Source organism: Polyergus mexicanus, unplaced genomic scaffold (assembly GCF_030449975.1).
Source record: "Polyergus mexicanus isolate NDT 795.1 unplaced genomic scaffold, iyPolMexi1.0 SCAF_13, whole genome shotgun sequence".
Taxonomy (NCBI): domain Eukaryota; kingdom Metazoa; phylum Arthropoda; class Insecta; order Hymenoptera; family Formicidae; genus Polyergus; species Polyergus mexicanus.
Genome location: NW_027223333.1, coordinates 9,603,382 through 9,626,735, shown reverse-complemented (window position 1 = coordinate 9,626,735; position 23,354 = coordinate 9,603,382). Strand labels below are relative to the sequence as shown.

At 35.7% G+C, this 23,354-nt stretch overlaps 2 protein-coding genes across 6 annotated transcripts in view; one reads left to right on the top strand and one right to left on the bottom strand.

Annotated features, from left to right (window-relative positions):
• The first annotated feature begins 1,194 nt into the window (after positions 1-1,194).
• Positions 1,195-19,686, top strand: LOC138938717 (rho guanine nucleotide exchange factor 10). Of its 5 annotated transcripts, XM_070305909.1 has the most exons (15): positions 1,195-1,488; positions 3,328-3,511; positions 3,770-4,092; positions 4,857-5,141; positions 5,325-5,488; positions 12,232-12,439; positions 12,514-12,751; positions 12,864-13,046; positions 13,140-13,436; positions 13,530-13,622; positions 13,702-13,926; positions 14,101-14,262; positions 14,393-14,605; positions 14,782-15,096; positions 15,245-19,686. In XM_070305909.1, the coding sequence occupies exons 2-15, from the start codon at positions 3,404-3,406 to the stop codon at positions 17,108-17,110; spliced, it is 4,680 nt and encodes a 1,559-aa protein (XP_070162010.1). In that variant the 5' UTR covers positions 1,195-1,488; positions 3,328-3,403; the 3' UTR covers positions 17,111-19,686. The 5 variants fall into 5 exon arrangements, with proteins under 5 accessions (XP_070162010.1, XP_070162011.1, XP_070162012.1 ...); XM_070305910.1 differs by lacking the exons at positions 1,195-1,488; positions 3,328-3,511; positions 3,770-4,092; positions 4,857-5,141; positions 5,325-5,488 and adding an exon at positions 6,893-7,803; XM_070305911.1 differs by lacking the exons at positions 1,195-1,488; positions 3,328-3,511; positions 3,770-4,092; positions 4,857-5,141; positions 5,325-5,488 and adding an exon at positions 10,786-10,986.
• Positions 19,413-23,354, bottom strand: part of LOC138938718 (thyroid receptor-interacting protein 11) — a 21,762-nt gene continuing 17,820 nt past the window's right edge. Inside the window, exons 10-13 of the mRNA XM_070305914.1 lie at positions 20,442-20,523; positions 20,148-20,346; positions 19,914-20,009; positions 19,413-19,835 (exon numbers count right to left, since the gene is read on the bottom strand). Of these exons, the coding sequence (XP_070162015.1) occupies positions 19,683-19,835; positions 19,914-20,009; positions 20,148-20,346; positions 20,442-20,523 (530 nt within the window). The 3' untranslated portion in view covers positions 19,413-19,682. The remainder of the gene's footprint in view (positions 19,836-19,913; positions 20,010-20,147; positions 20,347-20,441; positions 20,524-23,354) is intronic.

Here is a 23,354-nt window from a genome sequence, read left to right as displayed (position 1 = left end):
GCATTTGTCCTGTACAAATCCTAAAATTTCCTAAAAAAAAAAAAAAGAAAGAATATATTAATGTCATCGGGTAGGAATTTGTCAACGGATGTATGATTCACAGAAATCGAATAGGTGAAACCAATAAGACTATATATATGTAATGATTCACGAATTCGATTGGTATTCGACGCATAGATTTCATACGAATCTGATACGAATATATATATATATATATATATATATATATATATATATATATATCGATTGATGTGGATTAACCCGGATCTACAATAAAGTATATAGTAAGTCTCAAGCCATAAGAAATTGATCAATCACAGTCAAAGTGAGACTGTACGCGCGGATTAAGGAAGATGGATCTAAGGGACGTCTATTACGAATAGGATGCACCGAGAACGTTCTATCTATTATATCGATGTAGTTCGCGTCCACCTGCGACTATAAAATGTCCATGAAAAATGGTTCGTCTGAAAACGTCATTGCGCAATTGCCAAAGTGTCATCGTGTTCATTTTGGTAATGACTGAAAATCATTTCGATCCGATTATTATATATTGCCCCATCTTTTACATTTATACATCGTAAGTACAATATTTATTTAAGAATAACGAGTTTGTCGATATTCTTCAAAGATTGTTTTTCACACATAATCCACACATTTGCGCGCGATAATTGCACGCGCAAATGTATTTTTACTACACAATTATATATACGTATATGTATGTTTCTAGAATTAGCATCGTGTCGCGCTTATCGACCAAAGATAAGATAGAGCGCGCCAATTATCGACCGAACGATCTAGCGAAATTTCGATTTCAATATATTACATTACAATATGTTTCTTTTTTATTTATTTACAAAATAGATCAGTCGAGAGATATATACGTGTGTGTGGGTATTCGTGTCGTAAAATTGGGATAGTGATACGATATAATCGCGTGAATCGCGTCTCATTGTCAGAGCGATTACAGACCGCACGATCGAGCATTCCAGCAGTCTCTGATGGAGACGACGCTTTGTGTGTCCTCCTCCTCCTCCTCCTTCTCCTTCTACTTCTTTTTCTTCTTCTTTTCCTTCCTACAATCTTTCGTCCCTTCTCTTCTTGTCCTCCCTCCCCCCCTCCCCCCCTCAACCACAACTTTCTTCTCTCTTCGATGCGGCTTTTCTTGGTCGACCGGTCGACGGTCGACTGGCTTCTCAAGGGGGCGTGCTAGCTCACATACAACAAACGCGAACGCGAACGCGAAACTATCTAAACACGAGGCGCAAACGAATTCGTTCTTGTGGTTCGTATGTTATTCGTGTGTGGTCCTCCGACTGGCCACTCCGTGGCAGTCGATCGTCGTACGTAATCGTCAAGCAAATCGGTCTTCCTGCTCCAGGATTGAAAGAGTAAAAGAAGAGCTCTGCCGAAGGAATATACAATATATTCAGACGCGTGAGATTGGAGGATCGTGCGTTCCGTTGATCGGTTCGTCTTGCTTACGAGGTACTTGTATACTTTTTGTTTAATTATGATCAGATTGGAATATATTTTATCAATATCGCGATAATATTGCAATGTATTTCACTCGCAATTCCTCTTTCTGAATATTTTTTTGACAGACTAATTTTCTCATCTACTTAAAATTTAAGTGCCGAAGAAGATTAACTTTTTTCTTTATTGTTTACGAATATGAAGAATATGTGTGTGTCTGCGTGCGCGCGTGCGTGCGTGCATATATGTGTGTGATATTATATACATATTCTAACTTGACATCAATAATTTTATTTCGTTTTTCTCCACATTTCTAAGATTGATACGATTGTTGCGTTCATTAAATATTACAAAGATTGGATAATATTTAATCTTACAGATTATTCACATGTCTAAATAAAAATTTATAAACGTTTTTTATCAATCGATATCAGTTTCCCTTGACTATAATGTGTACACGTTTTTATTAAAAATGTAGGGAATATTATTATAGCTGTATATACGTACACGCACTATGCACACACATACACGAAGAATCTCTCCCTCCCTCTTTTTTCTTTCTCTCACGTTGATTGGAAATCTCTTAAATGATCAGCTACTCACTTACGCGATTAGTTTCGTATTTTTTACAATATTATAGTTACTTGAATAGTAAAAGATTGGCCTGTAATAAAAGTTGAACATTTTTTTTGACTTTTACAATATGGAAAATGGAAAAATGTGGAATTGCCAGAGTTGCAATTTTGATGCCAACATTATTGTTTCGTCTTTTTTACGCTCAATTTAGTTTTCTCGCTAGCTTTGAGTTTATATATTTATTATTTGATTTTGAGCTGTGCAAATATATATGTGCGTATCTGAATTTTGCAATTTTTTATCATAATATATTATGAAATATTAGAAAATATTACACAAAAGTACGTGTATGTTTATCTGTGTTTATGCGTGAGGCATGTGCGTGATAAGTGCGTGTATAAACATGTTAAGCTTTTGTACATGTAACGAACCGAGTAGTACAATCAGCTATTTAAAATCGATTTTATATCCTTGGAAATATATTTTATACAAATGTTGTTACAAATGTTGTTACATATCATCGTCCTTATGCCAAAACCACGAATGTGCAATTCTGTAGTTTTGAGTTATTGCTTTTTGAAAATTTAATTTGCTCTGAAAAATCAAGTTTCTGTTTTATTCTTGCAATTCCTTCAGATTATTCAAGCGCTATGCATAATATTCACACATGTTACATTAATATTATGTACCATTGATATCTTGAGAAAAAATAAATATTACATATATTTTAGTAAATATATTACATATTGATGATTGTGGCAATATTTGCACTTTTGTGGTATTGGCATAAAGACGACGGTATATATACGAATTGTATGGATAACAATTTAATATTGAATAAGTAACGAACACTAAAGTGTCATAATGGTGTATTGTTATAACATGAAGTAAATTGTTTCCTCTTTACAATAATTTACGCACGATTGACAAAATTTGACGAAGCGTTAATGTTTAGAATAGAACTCTACACTTTCATCCTTTTCAATATCAAGATACTGTGACCGTACTTAAAAATCTACCATTTATGTCATATGTGTTGTGTAGACTTATTTGCTTCGTTCCGATCACATTTTTCAATATTACAAGTGATAAATGTAAAACACTTCCGTTTCCGCTTTCACGAAATGAATTTCGCATTTAAAATGCGTTAAACAATATTGCATAATTTCTAACAAAGAGGTAACCAGGAACAACGCCTTTATTGTTTTTCAGAACACGTTGAAATGCGTCGACTGCATCGAACGTGTAAAATGATATTTATTTTCCTTATTCTAGAAAAAGCCGATGGAACAGCCGATGGAATCAAAGGACCGCGAGGTTTAGTTGATCAAAGTTTTTCGAAGGATGTGCCATGGCTTCGTCTTTAGGGGGGTCAGGAATGACGTCGGGCGTCTCGTCGCCGCGAATAGTCAACCTGGAATTTCCCCCACCTCCACCTTATCCACCGCCGCACAATCAGGTAAACTTTGGAGAAAGAGTATAGAGACAAATTATTAATTTCACTGATAATGCACATACGTGCTTGGTTGTAGATAACAATGATTAGGAAGAAAATACATTCCAAAATACGATCATATTTTAAATATAAGCCGACAAATATTTAGCGTTTTTATTAATTTACATATATTTTTAAGAATTGTGAGATACTCTACTGTTAACAGTGTTAAAAAGTTATCTTTATATCGCGTGGCGTTTATTTTTTTTTTTTTTTCCACAGATATCGCGCAACGCTTTAATGGAATCGGTATCACCAGTGTCACCCATCACGAGTTCTCACCAACATCCGCTTTTGGATTATTCGTATGCGTACTACCAGTCTGATTCGAGTCACTTTCATGTCGCGTATCCGACACAAGCTCTCTCGCAGCAACAGCAGCAGGATCATCTGCAACAGCACCACCATCAGCAGCAGCAGCAGCAGCTACAACAGCAATCGCAACAACAATCGCAGCCGACAAGATCCGATCCTTTAAAGAGGCACACTTATACAACTTGCTATGGCACGGAGGAAAATATTTACGAAGAAATATCGGAAATCAGGTAAATATCCATTATTAAAAGATTTCATCCGTGTTAACAAATTATTAGCTTCGTAAGAATTATTTTAATAGAGAGTTCAGTGCTTGTATAATACAAGTTGCCAACACAATATGCAGCATCACATGTCTATGAAAATTACAAACTTTACAATAAAAGAAATATAAATTACATTTTCTTTTTTTTTTTTTAGAAATTTATTGGCTAAAAACATACATATGTTTACTCAGTTTATAAATAATGTAAAATAAATTGTACATGCAAATGTAACATGTACGCGAACAACGCAATTCACTCCCCACGGTTCAATGTATCCCGTAGCGGATGCTGCAGATAGCGATTAACTTGAGAACAATAAGAAAACAAATTGTAGATTATGACTTTATCCTGTGTCTTCGACTGGCGCGTAAGTCGTTGAAATGAGATAAATTACGTGCGTATTGAAATTGAGAACAATCGCTAAACGCATAATCATATTTTATATGTTGTCGCGAGATAAACTGTGCGAGACAGCTCCCTGATTTCTGATAATTGTTTCTTCTTAGGAACATATTTAAATCAATGTAAATTAAATTTAAATACAATTATAGATGTATATAGTGCAGGATATTTAGCTTAAAATTTGTGCTAATATAATAGATAATACAATATATGACTAATAGATAATTATATTATAGTATAAGAATTAAGTATATAATCGCATTGAGAATCAAATTGAAATCCACACGTTAAAGTTACAGTTTTTTGAACGCTGATAAATTTTTCAGCAAGCAATGTCATCGCGCGTTGCACGGATCGCGAAGATCACTTGTGGCAGATGAGGTACGTCGCGTACAATCGCGGCATCGTCGCGTGCTCGGGGAACTTAACCTAAGCGTAGAAGCAATGTTGATGCCAACTCCGGTTGATAATAACGAGGAAGAAATAGCGCAGGAAGCTCATGAAACTTCCACCGATGAATTGCTGCCTTTAGCTAGTTTCGCTGATGATGTGCTCTCGCGCGGATATGACATGGACAGTGGTTTCAGTGGGAGCTCTAGTGCGAGTTACAGGTATATTGAAAAGTTATATTATTATTATACACTTTCTTCTCATTTGTTTTAATACCATTTATTAGATTATTGGGTAGATTATAAAAACATTTTTTTTTTTTAGATACTCAATTTTGTAAACAAGCTTACTGCCTAATTTTATCTCATATATAGTTTGTTGAATAGTTTATTTGTTATCTGTAGATCCGGCTTGGGATCTTTAAGAAGAGGAATGGGGAAAACGAGCGGCTCGGAATTAATTGGTATTCCACGTAAAACGAAAGCCGCCATGATTTGGAAAAAAGGCTGGAAAGGTTGGAAGAAACTCCATTCCTTTGGAAACAATAGTAACAACAGCAAGATTATTGGTGAGTCTAATTAATTGTTGGTTTTTTTCACGATAAACTATCGTAGACGGTAGATTTATGTAAATATATAGATTATACATTATCCAACCGGTCAACCAATCGATCGTCGTCATCGTTGTCGCGTTTCGTAGATATGACCATCGTGTCCGGTAGTCAGTTTTCAGATTACGAATGGCTATGAATGACTTGGGTATAAGCGTATCGTTACAAATTCTTGATGCGTAGTCTGTTGCGCATCAAGAATACCGACGACGTATATTCCCTTGGAAATATGTTTCTCAGAAATAAATGAAAAGGCAGAGGGGGGTTTTTTTTTTTCTTCATTAATTCGTACGCTTCGAAAAAAATCTTTATAAAAGAAAAGAAAAGAAAAGAGAGAAAAGAGATTCACATATATATTTTACATGTTTTCTCCGAGATAAAAAAGAAATTTAAATAATTCTTGAAAAACAGATTCAAGTATTTTCCATATTTATTTTACAAAGTGTTTTATCGTGTAACTGCAGTTTAAGTATGCATAATGTTTGTTTCTTTCTTTCCGTAAAAGTACATTGCTCGCGTGATATAACGTGAATGTTCATATTCGGTTCATGCGCTCGCGTGCATTTGGCGAATAAAGTTAATTATTGGTACTTGGAAGAGGTCAGCTGTGGTCATTCGATGAAGAAGCAGATGCGAGAAATCACGTGAAATGTCCCCTCCTTTCTTTCTCTCTCTCCCTTCCTTTCATTTACGTCATATAAAATAAACCTCTCGCGTTCACTCTTGTACTCATTGTATTGTACGCACTTTGGTAATACACGGTTTAATAATTGATTCATGAAAAAATGTTAAGCGTTTTGTTTTCGACAAATCGAAGAAGATAGCAAAGAAGATAATAAAATATTGCTGATATATTTCTCGTGAAATAACTTTAGAATATTAAGCGCGTTTACAGATTTTTCATAAAATTTCGAGAAATGTATACATGTTTAGAAATTTTTTCTTTTCTTTTTTTTTCAATTTTCTTCATTTCAAGTATGTAGTAATGTAGTATATACGTACTTATTAATGAATTTGTAATTATAATTGCACGGTGGCGCCGTCTAGGCAATTTAGTGACGAGATAAGATTAAATACTTTTGATGCGGCATGTACCGATTGAGTCGTATTCGCATTATATTTAAAAGGCAACATTTTTTTATCTCGAGACTAGCACTATAGCGAAAAACTTATCTTTGCAATTAAACATCAATGCCAATTTATATAACGATACTCTCTATACTCTATGCGATCTCATCTCCCTTGGCATACATTTTCAAACGCGAAAAAGATTCTCTCTCGAACATACATACATACATACATACATACAACATAATATACCATGCGTCATATCACCTGTTGGTCTCTCGAAACGAGATTGTCTCTCATCTTACTATCTCGTCTCTCGCAGCATATCTTTCTCTCTCTCTCTCTCCCTCCCTCCTCCCCCGCTCTTTGTCCTTTCTCATGCGTTCCGCGCCTCTTCCTCTCTTTTATATTCATTTGCCGTCTCGTCTCTCGTCCAATCCATCTACCTCTATATTCTACTTTTCTGTCTTCTTCTCTCGGGTGTACACATAGTTACGCGGTGTAGGCAAGAGCAGCGTTATGCGTTTCACTCTTCATCGCTCGTACTTTCTCTCTCGTTTGGTAGCTATACATTCTTTGATCGTGTCAGTCGCTCGCGTTCTTTCCTCCTCTCCTACACACACACACACACACGCGCGCGCGCGCGCGCGCACTCGCACGCACGCACACACACCCTTTGGTCTCTCCTGTTTCCTTCGTGCCCTTCGCTTCTTTCTCCAATCCCAATCTCCTCACATCAGTGTACAGCGACTAGGAGCGCGGACTCGGAGGGCCGGCCTGGAACAGAAACCAGAAACACGCAGCGCGCGGCCATGTTGATTCGTTTCGTTTGCTCGCTTGACTGTGGTGCTCCTTCGTTGCGAAACGCGGCGCGTCTTCCTTATCACTATACGCCGCGGCGTTATTAATCGTGCGTTGTGCGGTCCGCGACCGGCCGCGTGCGCACGTGCCCGATATGATTTTTAATACCGCGTAATAAGGCGAGGCGTACGTGCGCGTATGGGTGTGCGCGTGTGCGCGCGCGCGCGCGCGGAGACCTACACACGTATGAATTCGCGTGTGGTAGCGTGATTGTATTCTGCGAATATGTTAGGTTAGTTATGGAGTGAGAGTGAGACGGAGAAAGTTACACGAGTAAATTATCGCAAGGAATATTCGTCTCCGCGAGATGGAGGAACTGCATAATGGGGTTGTCCTCATCAAATGTAAGTACGATTATTTATAATGCATTCTCTTCCTTGTATATATATAATATGTGTGCGTGGGGTGGGGGGAGGGGGAGGAGAGTTTCTCTATTCTTCATATTGAATATTAATCGTTGCAATCTTGAAACGGTTCAGGACAAAAATATATGTTTATCCATATGATATTATTTCAAATACATGTAATCTTGCTTTATCGTGCAATTAGAGTAGTGTTTCCTGTGTTATGAGAGAGAGAGAGAGAGAGAAACTGCATATTCCGTTTATTATATTACGTTTTATTGACACATCGATATCAATTGTAATTAACGACCACATGTACGGTACAGGTTATCAAAGGTTCAAGCTTGAAATGCCGCGCAAAGCATAACAAAGATAATCTATTTGTCTACTTTTCTCAAAGCTTAATGCAGAGTAGAATTACAGTAACGTCGATAGATTACGTTCTTGAAAAATAATCTAGACCTAACACTTAATGACGCGCGTAATGTCATTTAATTTACATCTTGAATATGATTTCGATGGTCGAGTGTTTGCGCAAAGTACTGCTAACATCGAGTTTTACCTAAATGGCAACATTGGCGTGACAGTTAATTATTATAGTTTAGTAATTGTGACATTTTTTTTTTTTTTTTTTTTTTTGCTTTTACGTTTGTATCGATCATTCGTTGTCAACGTGTTGTCAACGTTTTGTCCAACAATAAATACTTTTGCCGATTTTATCGCGACGACGCCGTCAATTGGACCTATCGTATCGATAATTGCTCATTTCGGCGATCAGTAAAAGTCGAACGGAATATTTCGCGGAAACTTGCGCTTATCGCACAAGTCGCACAAATCGCATTTATACAATTTAAAAAGTCGATCGATCGTTATATGAAGGATGCTCTACGAGAAAATTGAATGGAAAAGTAACTTGTTGGTTCGTGTATTCGTTATAGTCGCATCCGTCTTAAGAACGCATGTGAAGTTTGCTGTCGTATTATTCGTTCGAGCTATTTGGACACTTTTTTTTATTTATTTTTTTTTAACCATTGTCTGTTATTTCGAACCAAGTTAGGCCTATTGCATAATACAAAAATACAAGCAATAGAAACAGGAAATGGAAATTATCCACCAATAGGAACAGGGAATAATATCTATTCCCTACTCCTATTGGTGGATAATTTCTATTCCCTGCTCCTATTGCCTGTTTGCTCCTTTGCGTTACTTTTCGATCCATCCTCGTATGATTCGTGTGAACAATCGCGGCATGGAAAATTGCTGCGTTGCTCGCACGCACTTTGCTGAATGCTGCTGAATGCGAGACCGACGAATATGAGAAACATTGCAAAATCTAGTAACGGTGAAAACAGAAAAACTGCCGCGCCGTTATTTACCAAGTGCAATCGATCTTTCCATTACTCATATATATCCCGTGTATGTCATTGTCTCTTTCTTTGAATAAATATTAGGTGTACAACTTTGCTTCCGCCGTTTTTTTCCCGAAATTCGAGGCTTTATTGTAAAAAAGCTGGTTATACATTTATGATTCAAAGTATTGTCCACTCCCAATGATCGTGCCAATTCTTTTTGACTTTGACTCGAGTCTTCATTAAGTAATGCCTCCAATTCTGCATCTTCGAAAACCTTCTCTCTTCCACCGCTATGCCGGTCTTCGACGTGAGAATCACCGTTCTTGAAGCGTTGAAACCACTCACGACACGTTCTTTCACTAATAGCGGCTTCGCCATAAGTATTTGAGAGCATTCGATGAGCCTCAGCCGCAGATTTCTTCATATTGAAGCAGAAAATTAATATCTCCCGCAAATGACGAGAATTTGGCTCGTAAACTGACATTTTCAATCGAGAATAACTTTATGATGCGGACACAAATCGACTAATGTTTCTATGGGGTTATGTTGACAGATGCCCAAGTTTATCGCATGACGTCTATGATCTATTTATTTCGACCACTACTTACCGCTAAAGCCATCTATAGGAAAACGGCGGAAGCAAAGTTGTACACCTAATATTTAAAATAATTTTTCTACACAGATACACACACAGCGCGCGCGAACAGCTTTGTTTGAATATATTCATGTTTAGATATAGAATGTTCGATAAATGAAAGAAACTATACTAGTCGCACAGACGTGCCTTTATCATAAAAACATCGATTGATTGAAATACTACCGCCAATTTGCAATTTCTCGCGTTGTTGAAAGCGTACCGTTCGCTCCATATTCATAGCCTCTGTAAATAAACTGGTGAAATAGTGAAAGGAAATTGGCGAATATCTCGAATACAAATTTGCCAAGATGCTTGCATGCAAATTAATCGTCGTTTGCGCAATTTCATACGATTGTGATCGCGATTGTGTCGTTTTACAAATAGTTTCCTCTCTACTTTTTATCTTTGATACTTATAATTGTACGTATTTTTTATGATAACCTGATCGTATGAATGAGAAATAGAATAAATATAAAAGACAAAAGAGAAAAGAAATGTTTCGTTTCGTTGTCAAAAATACAATTATCGAAAGTTATGTCATTTTAAAAATCGACCAATTTCTTGGAACGTGACGCGTGTCTGCGTAATCAAGCGCTGCATATTTTGTCACGTGTAAACTATAGACTCGATTGCTTCAAATATAAAGTTATGCATATTTATAAAACAATTGTCTCTTGTTAGGATACTCGAGGCTCCTTTCATTTAAAAAAAAAAAAAAATGAAACATTCTATTTTCTTTTCATTTGTCCCTCAATAACGGATAAAATGCACCAATTACAGATTATCCTATATATGTCATTTGGACAGAATACGGATATAAAATTTTTCGTCACAGATTAAAAATAAAGAACTCACGCAAGGATATGCAAAGAGATGTGTATGTATAATTATGAACGCACGCACGTACATAATACGCGTATAGAAATGAGCACAGGGAGCAGGGAGGGAGTCGTTCGTCATCCGCCTCTCTTGCGCGAGAGAGCACGCGACAAGTTGACAGATACGCGCGCGGCGCGCGGCCGCGGCCGCGGCTCTCGTTATTTCCGGAGAAATAGTATCGCGACAGACGTGCGCAGCACGCCTATAATTTGCTCGACTATGCATTATTATTGTTACGTAGCTCGACATTTCTTCAACGACATTGCGTTTGCTTTCGTACCTGCTCGAAGCCACCTTGAATCTTAGTGCGCACGCGTAAGTATATACACACGTGTGTATGCCTTTAACTTGACGCATTTACACGCGCGAACGCGTAATGCGATGGTGCGTGGATGCGTGGGTCGAGCGATATATAGGATAAGTCGTATTTTTCCATGTCAAAGTATTGGGTAATGGACGAGTAGGCGTATCAGTTTTCGGATACAACTTTGGTGACACGTGAGATTGAGACCGCCGTCCAGCGCCAATGTGTGTGTGTGTGTGCGTGTGTGTATGCGTCCGTAATTCTTTGTATATTATGAAATATATTATAAAGCTTACCTACCGGTTTTTTCAAATTCCATTATAGCGAAATAAGACGAGAAAAATGTGATAATATCTATCGTTTTATTATTGTGATCTATATGCCTTTGTTTCACAAAAATATAAAAGATTTCTCTACATAGCGCGATAGCGGGTCAATTAAAAATTGACTTTATGATTCTAAATAACATTTTATAATATCGTAATCTCTAATTAATGATTAGCGCTATATATATATATATATATATATATTCCTTTGTTTCTTCTCGAAACAAAAAGTTTACAAGTAGCCAATTTCAGATTGTATTGATCGATATAAAGTAGAATACGCGTTAATATTCGATATCTCGTAGTAAAAAATATTACAAAGCGTTGTTTCTATCGTATACGTCTTTGCGACGTGAAACATTGAAACGTGGGAATATGGAGTACGTCGCATTAATCAGATGATCATCGCGACGTTAACGCGTTGGTAACACGAGCGCGCGACACAGCGGAAGGTCCAATAAAACAGGCGATGCGTAACAAAGCGACGCTTCCGCGCGACGAAGCGACTCGATCTCCCGTATTCGTTATACACATTCGTAAAAAATTGCTCGTACTACGTATAATATAATTGACAATTTTTGAACCTTCTCCCTCTGCCCGTCTCGTCGGAGAGAATAAAATACGGAAATCATCGTCTATCCTCAAAGAGATGACGCATAGCAGACTCGGCCTATAGTTGGTCCGATGACGCGCGCGCGTGCGACTACAAGTTAGACTACGAGACTTGTGCGTTATAAATTCTATTATAGATGGATAGTAAAAAACGAAATCCTCTCTACACGTGTAAACTATATCGCGGCAAAAGAGACTCTTTTTCTTTTTCATGTATCAAGTTGAGGTAGATGGCGAGCGTTTTGTTGATCTTTAAACTCGGATTTATTTGCCGATGTAATTAATATTCACGTTTTTTTTTTATCGATACGCTTCCAGACGAGCCTCGTTCAAGGTGCAAATCGTGGGATGACGTAGGACCCGGCAAAATGGAAACGATCAGTGGAAACGCGCGTCATCCCTCTTTAGAGACAAGCAGGTCCAACACGTCCACACAGTCCGCCAGAAGCGAGGACTCTTGGTGTTCGGCATCGGATCACGATATCTCTTCTGACGATGAAAGCGAAAAGAGTAATATCAGTATTAAGTAAGTTCTTAATCTCGTTACACAATTCGGTAAAGTTACGTCCGTAATGAAAATTTGTCACTTGTTCTTTGCAGAAGTAATTGCCAATTGAGAAATACGTTGCATAAAGCACGTACGCTTTGCGACAAGTGGCGATTTCAGAATATACCGGCCAACAGTGCGGATCTTCTGGAATCTCCGGGAAATCACGGACGCCTCTCGAGATGGTTCAGCATTCGCAGAGGGTCAACGCATCATTACGATGTAGATTCCCCGGATACGGTATCTCTAACCAGCCCTGTCAAAACGTCGCAAATGCCACAGCTTTGCGAAGTGAGTATTCCGTTTCTGCGCAATTTTCATTTCAATTAATCGCATCCTGTACTCGATTATCTTATTCTTTTTAGTTCTTATAATAATCGGATAATCTCGTTACATATTCTAGGTCGACGAAGAGAGTAGCGCGATGATACAATTTCAGTGTATGCAACAAAGAAGACAAGCTCCACCTACTCTTCCGCCACCACCTCCAAACTTGTCTCCTCAACAATTGAAACGTCGACATATTGTGGCCGCGATAGTACATTCCGAAAACAGTTATGTATCTACTTTGCAAAGATTAGTAAATGTACGTATATACTGAAAACAATCTAATTTCGTATCAAGCGCAAAGAAGGGGACAACAATTTCTCTCTCACGTAGATTACTATTTTTATTTTAGGACTATAAGAAACCATTGGAGGAATCTTCACCACCTATACTGAGTCAATCCAAGATAGCGACATTATTTCATAGATTACCCGAAATTTTGCAATGTCATACATTATTTAGAATTGCTCTGGCGGAATGCGTACGATCCTGGGACAAGGATGAAAAGTTGGGTGATGTATTCGTCGCGAGTTTCAGCAAAGCCATTGTTCTTGACATTTACAGCGGCTTTATAAACAACTTTTCTGTCGCGATGGATTTAGCCAAACAAGAATCAAAGAGGAAGACCGCGCTCGCTGATTTTTTTAAGGTACCGCCTCGATTTACATATAAAAAATTCTCTCGAATCTCAATTTCGCAATCTGTATATATATACGTGAATATATTTTTTCCATCTTTGCAGGTGAAACAAATTAGTGCCCACGATAGATTATCTTTCTTTGGTTTAATGGTCAAACCTGTACAAAGGTTCCCACAATTTATCTTATTTTTGCAAGTAAGTTTTTGTTAATGAAATGTGAAAAATTGCTTTCTCTCAGAATCGTCAAACTAACAATCTTATGTCTTATGTTTAGGATTTATTAAAGCATACACCACAAGGACACCATGATAGAATGTCTCTGCAGTTGGCGTTAACGCAACTCGAGAGTTTGGCCGAAATGCTAAACGAGAGAAAACGAGAAGCGGAGCAATTCCAAGCGTTTAAAGAAATGTTGCGACATGTTTCCGGAAAATTGTCGCATCGTCCGCTTTCTTCAACGTCACGCTATCTTATTAGAGAAGATAATGTCACGCAATTGGTAAGACTATGTCATCAAACGTGTGCATTCAAAATACATAACGCAATATTATATGTCTGTATGTTTGTATGTATGTATGTATGTATGTATGTATGTATGTATGTATGTATGTACGTAACATGATAGTAACGAATGAATATGGGTAATAAATGAAATATGCAATTTGTTTATTAGGAATTCAATCAAAATGGTATGATAACGAAATCCAAAAGAAGAAGATTGTTGCTACTAAACGATTTAGTAGTATGCGTTTCCGTTACTCCGAGATCGACGGAAGATTTTTCAGGAAACGAACGATTAACGCTAAAATGGACGTATCCGGTATCGGATATCGAAGTATGTGATTTTACATTACATATATTAAAGTCTTATTAAATATACAAAATAAATTTATAATAAGAATAAAAACATTTCTCTTAAAGATATACAATATGCAAAATTAATAGTATTACTAATGTTGTTTTAGATTCAAGATACTAGTACTTCTCCGACTTTAAGTCGATTACTCACCGCTGGTTTGAATAAAGGTGGTAGTTTAAAATCTGACAAAAGCGGTGGAGAATGTGGACAAGCAAATGACGCGGATAATCTTTGTGTAGAAATGAACGATCTTATGCACGATTACGAAGTCATGTCCAGGATAAGTGACTTAGTGGTCCAATTGAAGGGTAGATACGAGGTAAAAAGAAAATTATGAATTTGCTATTATATGTGTTTTTATATATTTGATTTGAACACACGCGCGCGCGCGCCACACATTTGCATATAAAACCAATTTGTAATAAAAACTCGATGATTTTATCGTAGATTTGAAAACTAATTAATTAGAACCGTATTTTTTGTTTGAATTCATAGGGAATGACACTGCAGACTACCAAGCAAATTCTGCAATCGATACAAATGTCGATACAGCAGAAGGACGAGGATATGGTATGGGCCGATAGCTGTTGTCTCCAACTAGTCACAAAGCAAGGTCAAATGTACACATTTCAAACAGAAAATCCACTGGTGAAAAAGGATTGGATAACTGAACTTAGATTGGCGCAATTAGCTTTGGATCCCAACAATTCTCCATCGTGGGAAGTACCTGAACAGGAGCAAAGACCGTCCACGAAAATGCCACTTTTCGTTAGTTCACAAGCCGTATATCGCTCGCAACATCAGACTGAAGTAAGTTGTTACAAAAGTGTCACATGTCTGTCTAATATAATAATATATTTATGTACGCTATACATAGAAATCTCACGTATATGTGTTGATATTATTATCAATTATTATTATATTATACACACGTAATATCACAATGTTTTAATCGTAGGTACGTTGCGGTTGTTATTATTCCATTGAAAATTCACGTTCCACTAGACGACGCGGTAGAAGTCAAAATTATTTGTGGATATGTACAGGAGACGGCATATCCAGTCATGTAACAGTTTTTGGTCAGTCGACAACAGCATCGGCGACTTGTTTGAAACGTATAACTACTTTCGATCTGGTCGAAACTAGAGTAAACGCCATCGAGTTCGTAAAAGGGGTTTCCAATGATTTTACCACGCTCGCCAGTGATCTCGTATGGATGGGCACGGATTCTCGGAAAATTATTATTTATGCCGCGACAGAACCCGAAAAGGAAGAAGAGATCGGCAATTATCCTGTCTCGGGACCTATAATTGAAATCAAATATCATTGCGACAATGTTTTCGTAGCGTTAGGCACGGGTTTGCTACTTTTATTTAAACGACAAGCCGATGGTATCTGGGCCCTCAAAGATCCCTTTGTTATATCACTCGGTAACGATCCAGTCTCGTGCCTAATGCCAATTAATCAGTCAGTTTATGCCGCCTGTGGCAAAAAGGTTTGGGTACTTAATGCCACTTCGGGAGATGTCACCAAGAACTTTAGCGCACAACACGAACATGTTGGAAATGTGAGACTCATGGCCCATTCCGGGGTCGGTCTTTGGGTCGCTCTTAAAAATTCCAGTACAGTTTGTCTCTATCACACGGAAACGTTCAAACACTTGCAAGACATCAATATAGCGTCCAATGTGTTGAGAGTGACGAAAATGAATAATCCTCTCAATTTGTGCGGTGGCACTCTGGCTGTCAATAGTCAAACTGCGGTTACGGTTACGGCGCTTTTAGCGTGTAAAGGTCTCTTATGGGTCGGCACTAATGTAGGTATTAGTTTAACTATTCCATTACCGCGTTTGGAGGGAGTGCCAATCATCAGCGGACGCGTCAATATTTCGTATCATGCCCACTTTGGTCCGATTACATTTTTATTGGCGGTACACAATACGAAAGGCACAATGTATTCTACTGCGAAGAATGTTCGCGTCAATGATGACGAAAGTGTACCATTAAGAACGAGAGATGCCGAACAGAAATCGCGAGATAGAACGAGTTTAGATTCGTCTGCGTGTAATAATATCGCGAAACTGAAACAACAGTTGACGGGAAGCCCGGTAATGCTGAGAAGAAAGCGAAGCAAGGAATATGAATGTAGAGGCTCGAAAACACTTCCGAGGGGATTAGGAGCTGGTTGTGGATTTTTATCAAGCTCCATCTCCAGTTCGCAGAGTTCTGGTGAGAATTGTGACGTTTACGGACTTTACGGTGAATTGATGTACGTGAAGGATTACGAAAATGAAAACAATTCGGGTATAGATCCTATTTACGAGACATTGAGAAGAAGCGACCCAGAATTGGCAGCCATACCAAATAAAGTGAGTACCTTGGATCGTAGATTGAAAATGAAAATCACTAGACCTAGATCATTGGATCTTTCCAACTGGTCGGTGGATTCTCATGCGAGCTCTTTGTACACATCTTCGGAAGAAAATCTATCTCTAAAAACTGGAAAATTATCGCGTAATAGTAGCATAGCTAGTCGTAACGGTCCTTACGACCTCTCTCCAACTAACAATAGCGCAATACAATCCACATTAGAAACAACATCTGCGAGTAATCTTAAGATGAATGGTAAGAAGAATGGTAAAACGATGCAACAAATAGAACAACCTAAAAGAACGGTATTGACGCTAATGGGTGGACGTGGTTATATCAATTGGAGGCAATTACATGCGCAATCCTATATTGACAAAAGTTCGAAATCGACCTACGCGTTCAAAGATCCCAACAGTAATGACGCACATATAGTGTTATGGGAGATGAAATTGTGATATTCGTACACTTTAGACTTATACGTTATACATCATTTATATATCACAGAAGCGAAACTTTGACGCTAATATCTATGTGCATTCTAATATCTGAAGATAGGACCAAAAGAACGCTTTAGATAAGATTATTGATTATTGTATTGTAGAGGACTATCAGGCCCATGACATGATCAATTTCAATTAGAATTGTGGCAATCGAGTATCCGTACCTTTGATTATATGTGACCAAATTTGATAACGTGCAAATTGCTATAGATTACTTTTTAAAACAACGAGAATCAAAAATACTTGAAGGAAGAAATATAATTTCAGTATTAGATTATTAAACATCTCTCATACAATTAACAGATTGTTTAATAACAGCTATTTAATTACATGTTTTTTTTAAACAAACAGCTTTTCTAGAAAAGAATGACTTTATTAAATAAACTAACTTATATATATATATATATATATATATATATATATATATATATATATATATATATATATATATATGGTATATTGCATTGCGATTTACGATGAGATTAGTATACATCAAATAACGGATACTCTTGCTTATGAAAAGTGAATGCTTCCATTACATATGGATTATAGTTGTTAATATTTCGATACAATGTATCGTTTCTAGATATGAATCATTTGAAATTTATACCTGCTCAGGGTATATCAATTTGAATCTCGTTAGTGTTTAACGAAACGTGTGATAAGTCTTAAAAATAGAAGAAAGCGCACAAAAACAGGATTACGCTTAAATGTGAAATGTTTCATATTGTTATATTTGTCATGCGAATATTTGCTACAGAAATATTATATTTATATAGTGCGTATATTCAGTCTCGATTAAAATTAAAATAAACGTTGAAATCGCGTTGCTAGCACACGCGTAATTAAAATTTAAATGGTTGGTTGGGTCTGGATCATGCGTTCATATGGAAAATATTTACTACCATGTACTGTATTTTACTACGTGTTGTTATAAACTATTGCATTATATCATATGTCTAAGTACATTGATTTCGATGAAAATTGATCGACTGAAAATTTGTCTGGACATTATTTGATTTTAAATATTTTTTTGGCGATATGCACTATTTGTTTTAAAATGTGTGCGCCCGCGCGCGCCTGCATATAACAATAATCGTTTGTTTTAAACGGTAATGTTTTTCTCATATCGCTCTTAACCAAGGTTTAAATGTAATATTTCAACAATTTTATTTACCGTTTGAAACTATAATTATCAATTTCGATTGACATATCAAATTACGGATTAATTATCAACATACGTACTTTACAGTTATATCATTTTGATATCCGATAAAGGTGCTGACAAAGGTTTCATGATGCGCGTTATGTAAGACACAATTAACGCATCTATATTACGAGTATTTCTATTAGTACAAAAATTATATATACTTTTTCGTGAGATTACTATCGTAATCTGTATTCCGCTAAAGAAATTTAGGAAATTGAGGCATTAAATCACAACATACCAGACCCGAACAGCTACTTAGAATCTCATTATCTACAAGTTTTGAGCAAACAATCCATTAATATTGAAATTAACATCCTTTCATTTCACAACCTCAATTCAATCAATTTCAACAATTGCTAAAATTAAAAAGGGTGAGCGTTTCTAAAATCGCTAAATTATTGTTTTCTTTACAATAAATATTATGCAGAAACTATAATAATTATGAAAGTCAAAGTGCTTATTAAAATTTTTCAATGAATTTCTTTAAAATAAATTATAAATTATAAATCGATTTTTCAATAAATTATATCGAACTTGTTTGTTAGCAATTTTTTGGACGTAATTAAATAAATGTTTTATATATATATATATATATATATATTTGTTTATATATGATAAAACATTAATCACTAACGGCTATTTTGCATCTGTTTGTTGTGATAATTATCGAAAAATTTATAGTTAGTTATTAAATAAAAAAATGTATCCAGTTTTTTATAAAACGCCACCACAGTTTGATATGATTGAACGAAAAGTGCCAGGTGGTCTATGTACATATGTTTTGGAAAATGATAATATCTAATGTATGAAATCGTTGAATAGAGATTTATATTTTATACATTAGTTCTGTTGGGATGCGCACGATCTAATTTTGTATTTATGCCCCCAGTACGTGCGTTAGAGGTATAATGAAACTTTACTATGTATTTATGTTACTTGTAGTAATTGACTTTGTGTCATTGCGTTATAAGTAGAGAATCTCTGTTATTCTTTGCGAAAAGAAAGCAACGATATACTTTTTGTTCATTGTAACTTTATATGGCTATATTAAAACTCTAGTTCAAGTGAACAAGAATATCGCTGTTTTTATCTATCCAACATACAGAGACATATACACACATAAAGTATACATCATATACATATACATATACTAACCATGTAACTGGTTATTAAAAAAATAAAATTCGGATAATGTGCAAAAGGTGAGTCTAGTGGGATGCAGTCAGGCGATACAATTGATTGGTATAAAATGCAATCGAATATATTGTAATCTCTAATATTATTTGTACAATTTTTTTTAATATAATGCGTTTAATATCAACTGTCCTTTAATACCTCCTTCAAGATAGATCCCGTATTTCTCGCCGGAATAAAGTCTGGAAATGTTGGAAGAGCAACGTTAGACAACAATAATGTAGATTGTGCCGATGATGGAGGCTGCTGTTTGCTGTATCCTGATCGCGACGAAGACTGCAATTAAAACGCATAATGAGAATAATGTTTCTTTAAATGAAGAATTTCGCATCACAACAAATTGTTGTTACTCACTGAATTCACGATCGGCAAAGGTGGTAACTGAGGCTTCGGTTTAGATTCACTTTCTAAAAATCTCACAAAAGCTGTTGATAAAGACGCTTCCTGATACTGCAAAATATGCAAAATGTATACAATATATCGTGATTTAGTCGCAATTGTCCAATTACGAATGCAAGCAAAACTTTTAATGGTTGAGTCTGATTAATTAATTAATTAATATTCATATTAGTAAATTAATCTGTATACCTTTGAAGGCACACTGTCACTTTTGTCGTGAGAGCGTAAGAGCCGACCGCTCTGTGCAGTCCCATTGTTGTTCATCAAACCAGTTTTATCTTTTTCCGAGTCGGTGAAATTCAAGACATTGGCAAAGACCCTGAGTATCGCAGACTTGTCTGATGTAGCCGAGGATAAATAACCCAAGAGAAGATTTTTAATGAGAATCCTGAAAAAAAAAAGAAAAAGAAAAAAAATTATCCAAGAGAGAAAAGGTACTCTTCATTTGTTCATTTGTTTAGAAAAAAAATTATATTCACTCACTTGTCGATTTTCTCCTCATCATGCTCCATTGCCTCTTTTATTCTTTGCTCGGCAAAATTTAACGATGTCGTCAATCGCGCAACTAGAAACCAATATAGTATACATTTTTTATATTAATATACACATTTTTTATCTTTATTCAAACGCTTTTTAAAAGACAATATAAATTTAAATCCGAGAGGAAAATGAAAAAAAGCAAGAATTTAATAATTAAATTCATTTGCATATACATGTAGAATTTTCGTTCTTTCGTCTTTTTCATCTTTATATAGGATGCAACATTAATACTCATAAATGTGTGTATATATATATATGTGTTTATGTGTTTATGTACGATGCTTATTCCAAATATTATTTATGCAAAATTTATATGATTTCTATGTACACCATGCGCGATCCATCGTTGATGAATTGGTAGTTTGAAAGGACACGAGCGTAAGTATAACACAAGTACTGGTTGCCTCGACATCACACCAGTACCTGATGCAATACTCTCGCCTGCGTCTTAATTACTCATGCTGCATTCTTCGTTTATCATGCCGTTCTACGAAACTAAAGTCGCACGCATGCCACTAGAATTAAAGAAGCGTTTTAGTAATGATTTGTACTCCAATTACGTAGCAGAGTACATTCAAACTCTAACAGAGTATTTTCAAGACAATACGCACGCAAACATACACACACACAATTGTTATATATTATTTTATATATAGCCCCCCCCCTCTCTCTCTCTCTCTCTCTCTCTCTCCATATGTGTACATATATAAAAAAATCTCATACAGTTTATATATTGTATCTAAAAACACACACACACACACTCACTCACACATTTATACAAGACTACATATATCACATGCTATAAACTGAACTGATCACAGCTGAAAAAAAATGACTGACTATTCTGATTGATGTATGTAAAAATGATTTTTGACTGATCGAAAGAGTTTGTAATTTTGACGAATCGTGGTAACGAGTGGGAAACCCCACGAGGTAATATGAGCTTTTTGTATTTACACACTCACAGTTACCGCATGAGATTACCCACGTCATCGCTACCAAGTTAGGACTATATACGTCCGTTATTTTATATGGATATTTATATTTAATATATATATCTATATATATATATGTATATACATATATACTCTAATATATATTCTAATGTGTTAAAAAGTTAAAATGTTTCATTCATATCTCAATTTTTGTCTATTGTCAATTCTTCTATTTCCAATCTCGGTTATCATTTAGAAAAACTTTAACATTTTTTGTTGTTGAGAAAACACCAGTTAAACGCAATGAAATTAGAAATAAAAGCAATGGCAATTGTTTTCAGACACAATGCAATCCTTATAATTAGCAAATGATTACGATCGTTTTGCGCAATTCTGGTGTATCGATTTAATATTTAAGTATGTATATCATTGTATACAGCTAGTTATGAGAGCAAGAGTCAGTTTTACATCGCTGCTATCTCTCGTGCATGCATTCTACTATAATATATGTAGTGTTAAAGTTATATTATTACAAAGTACCATTACATGGTCTCGTTTCACACAATCTCGAGAATTTCAATCAATCAAAAAGATAACACCTACTACATATGCAAGATAAATACTTCGCTAATACGATATATATCTATAGATATAACCATTCGTACACAATTGGAAATTGATAATTAGTCGCGTAATAATAAGACATAATGAAACAATGACAAATCAAAAAACTGGCAATAAAGATATAATTCGTCTCTCAATCATTCTTATACTTATATAGAAGGAAAAGTGTAGCGTTAATGATTGTATTTTCAAATTCCTGAATGTGTTTTTCAAGTTAGAATCACCAAAAGGGAGAGAAACAAAAACTCGCAGAATATAGTAAAGTGCAGAAACCAGCACCAGTGGCAATTGCATGAATAAATCAATACGTGATTTGTGAGTATGCGAAAGGCGATGATCCAGTTCGTAGCCAGATACCAGCAAGAATCCTGGGTTACTGTTACAATCCCAGAATTACCAGCTGATATTTGACTACATCACCGGATTATATACGTGTTCGCAGAGATTAGTCACAGAACGCGCACACATTGATAATTTTGCATTAGAATTTGTTTGTATTTCGACAATGCACGCATATAGTGTATCTTTAATATTACGTGTGTGTGTGTGTGTGTGTGTGTGTGTGTGTGTGTGTGCGCGCGCGCGCGCGCGCGTGTACGTTTGCGTGTATATCAACAATGTTATAATTTAATTTAATAGTCGATTTTTCACACATTCTTATATATGTTGTGTATGTGCCTGTATATGCGTAACTTTGTTATTTACAAAAAGAAGCCATATACAATATGTATATATGATTGATATATCTGATTCAAAAATCTGCAGAGCAACAATTTAGTAATGAATATTATATCGAGTTATTGTGGCAGCAACTGCTAAAACTTTATTACATTATTATTATTATTATTATTATTATTATTATTATTATTATTATTATTATTATTAGACAACACGGAATATAAAATTTTTCTCTACATGTGCATCATGATGAAAAAAATTTGTAATTATAGTTGAAAGGTACTAGTTATAATACATACTCTATAAACTTTATATATTTATATAATTAATATATCATCATGATGATATTGACAATCAGACTAATTTTTATCGGCGATTTTATATTCCGATGTGCTTTTCATCTCTCACGTTTTATCAACCAACCGTAATGAATTAAAATAAAAACAAATATGGAAATAAAATAAAAACATGATCGGCCTTTTTTATATCACAGTGAAAGAAAAAAATGTATTTCAAATTTTATCTTGTTATGCGAATAAAAGAATGCGGTTTAATTTAAAAACATTAATCATGCCATAAACCAGAAACAAGATGCAGGCAATACTATATATAATTTTTG

What these genes read in the sequence shown, in the direction of transcription:
- LOC138938717 (XM_070305909.1), top strand. Translation starts at nt 3,404, where the DNA reads ATGGCTTCGTCTTTAGGGGGGTCAGGAATGACGTCGGGCGTCTCGTCG. An exon ending in ATCCACCGCCGCACAATCAG is followed by an intron (nt 3,512 to 3,769) that starts GTAAACTTTGGA and finishes TTTTTTCCACAG; the next exon opens with ATATCGCGCAACGCTTTAAT. An exon ending in GAAGAAATATCGGAAATCAG is followed by an intron (nt 4,093 to 4,856) that starts GTAAATATCCAT and finishes TAAATTTTTCAG; the next exon opens with CAAGCAATGTCATCGCGCGT.